Source organism: Otolemur garnettii, unplaced genomic scaffold, assembly GCF_000181295.1.
Source record: "Otolemur garnettii isolate 467f Iridium unplaced genomic scaffold, OtoGar3 scaffold00048, whole genome shotgun sequence".
In the NCBI taxonomy this organism is placed as follows: domain Eukaryota; kingdom Metazoa; phylum Chordata; class Mammalia; order Primates; family Galagidae; genus Otolemur; species Otolemur garnettii.
Window position 1 is genome coordinate 11887872 of NW_003852443.1, and position 2797 is coordinate 11890668.

Consider the following 2797-nt stretch of genomic DNA (forward strand, 5'->3'; position numbering starts at 1 on the left):
GGTAGAGTGCCATGGCATCACAGCTCATAGCAACCTCAAACTCGAGGGCTTAAGCGATTCTCTTGCCTCAGCCTCCCAAATAGCTAGGACTATAGGCACTCGCCACAATGCTGGGCTATTTTTTTTTTTTTTTTGCCAGTGTTGTTTAGCAGGGCCAGGCCAGGTTCAAACCCACCAGGCTGGGTGCATGTGGCCGGTGCCCTAACCACTGAGATCAGCCCTAACCCTGAAGATCTTTTATGGAGTCTCTATCAAGGAATAGAGTGTTGAATATTGATTAGATTCTTAGTAGTTTAGTAACCAAATAATGTTCACTATTTCTCAGGTTCGAAATGTGAGGTGTATTAAATGTCACAAATGGGGTCATGTCAACACAGATCGAGAATGTCCTTTGTTTGGTCTTTCTGGAATCAATGCAAGTTCGGTTCCCACTGACGGCTCAGGTAGGCGATAGACATAGACATTTATTTGTTTTGAGTGTACATAAAGGACAAACAAGAAATTTGGGGTTTTTTTTCCTTCGACTAAGGCACATTCTAAAATAGGATGATTAATGGGGAACTCTGATCATACGTGTTGAATTTGAAAAGCTGTGTAAGAGGATAAAATTTAATTTTTCTAGCCAAAGGTCCTATTAACTAAGTTTTAAAAGTAAGACACATTAAACATAGTTTATCAAGTTAGTAGCCTGAAAATGAAAGGAAAAACTGGTTATTATTCATATCCTCCTGAATTGTAAAAATAGAAAAGACTGAAAATCTTCATAATCATCTTTTTAGTACAAAGGTAAAAATAAAGCTGAACATTTTAAAACTGGTTTTTGCTTGAAAATAATTTACTTTTTGCATATTACTTAAGAAAACTTTGGTTTAATTTGGTTTGGACCATTTTAGTTCTTTTTATTAAGAAAATATATTAAGGGTAGCTCCTGTGGCTCAAAGGAGTAAGGCGCCGGCCCCATATGCTGGAGGTGGTGGGTTCAAACCTAGTCCTGGCCAAAAACTACAAATAAATAAATAAATATATATACACACATATATATATTAAAACTGAGAAGTTTTACCTTAAATTTATCAGTGAGTTGTTAGTATATTATGAGATAGACACACTAACACCACTGTAACTTGTAATACATTATAATATAGAAATAACCTGCTCAACCCTGTAATGCTGAGTAACTCTACTTTTCTGAACTCCTTGTTTTAAAATAAGGATGGTAGGCTTGGCACCTGTGGCTCAAGTGGCTAAGGTGCCAGCCACATACACCTAAGGTGGCGGGTTAATCCAGCCCAGGCCTACCAAAAACAACAATGACGGCTGCAACAAAAAAAAAGAAAAAGAAAGAAAAAGCCAGGCATTGTGGCAGGCGCCTATGGTCCCAGCTACTTGGGAAGCTGAGGCAGGAGACTTGCTTGAGCCCAGGAGTTGGAGGTTGCTGTGAGCTGTGATGCCATGGCACTCTACCCAGGGGGACAGCTTGAGGCTCCTGTCTCAAAAAAAAAAAAAAAAAAAAAAATAAGGATGGTAGTATAACTCAGATATTTTTAGTTTTTTTATTTGTTTGTTTGATACAGAATCTCACTCTGTTGCCCAGGTAATAACACGATCAGACCTTACTATAACCTCAAACCTCTAGGTTCAGGTGATCTTCCTGCCTCAGCCTCCCAAGTAGCTGGGATTACAGATCTGAACCAGCTCCAATGTTCAGCATTTTTTAAAGCAACTGCAGACCTTTTTAAAGAAATCTTACTTGAAACCCCAGGGTATAGAGCATGTATAAAAGCAGAGCTTCTCTACTGAAGCAAACACTCTGGGCATGAAGTCCCATCCTCTCAGTCTCCTAAGGCCTCTGATGCACCTTCTTAACACTCCTTGGGGCTTTCACTGCCACCTCAGTCTGAGCCCAGAGTTCACCTTCAGCCAACATATAATCATTAGCTTCTAGTTTATAGCCGAGAAGCCTGCTTTTTCCCACAAGCTAAATTTAGGCTGCAGTATTCAAAATGCCAGTTCTCATATGTGTATTAAGAGTTTAGGAATTTGATCAATTTTTTAAGAAACAGTCTCACTCTGTTGCCCTTAGTAGAGTGCTATGGTGTCACAGCTCATAGCAACCTCCAGCTCTTGGGTGGGTGTAGGTGATTCTCTTGCCTCAGCCTCCCAAATAACTGGGACTGCATGTGCCTGCCACAACACCTGGCTAGTTTTTCTATTTTTAGCGGAAATGGGGTCTTGCTCTTGCTCAGGCTGATCTTGAATTCCTGAGCTCAGGTGATCCATCCTCCTCAGCCTCCCAGAGTGCCTGTCTGTAGTTGTTTAGGTATCTTGGTGATAGCAACTAGGTGAGGCTAAAGTGCTGATTTGAGTATGCTGTCGTGATTCTCATGATACTCAAAATCAACGAACTTTTCATTTATTCTCCAATTAATAGCTGTGTATTCTTCATATGTCATCCTGCTTGCTCATCAGTGACCTTTGCTAACTGGGGAAACTATATGAAATTTCCTTTTGAAGAAATAGTATTTTGAAAAAAGATTTTGAAATGCTTGGATTTTTTGCCACATATCATATATAGACTTAGTTTTACCTTGCAGAGAAATAGTTATTTTGATTCGACATGATATCACACAGAAATACTGCATTCTGTCTGTTCTTGCAGAGATAAAATGTTGTCTAACACCTGTCCATGCAATGGCCAACATACTTTTAGAATGATAATAGCAAATCACACAGAATACTTCATGGTTCAGCTTTAGGGTGTTAGGAAACCGAAGATGCTCTATTGTGTCTGCATGAA

The 2797-nt window shown here is 39.5% G+C and overlaps 1 protein-coding gene across 1 annotated transcript in view; it reads left to right on the top strand.

Annotated features, from left to right (window-relative positions):
- CIR1 (corepressor interacting with RBPJ, 1) overlaps positions 1-2797 on the top strand; it is a 42413-nt gene that overhangs the window by 13025 nt on the left and 26591 nt on the right. The window contains exon 7 of the mRNA XM_003791506.3: positions 326-443. Coding sequence (XP_003791554.1) covers positions 326-443 — 118 coding nt within the window. The remainder of the gene's footprint in view (positions 1-325; positions 444-2797) is intronic.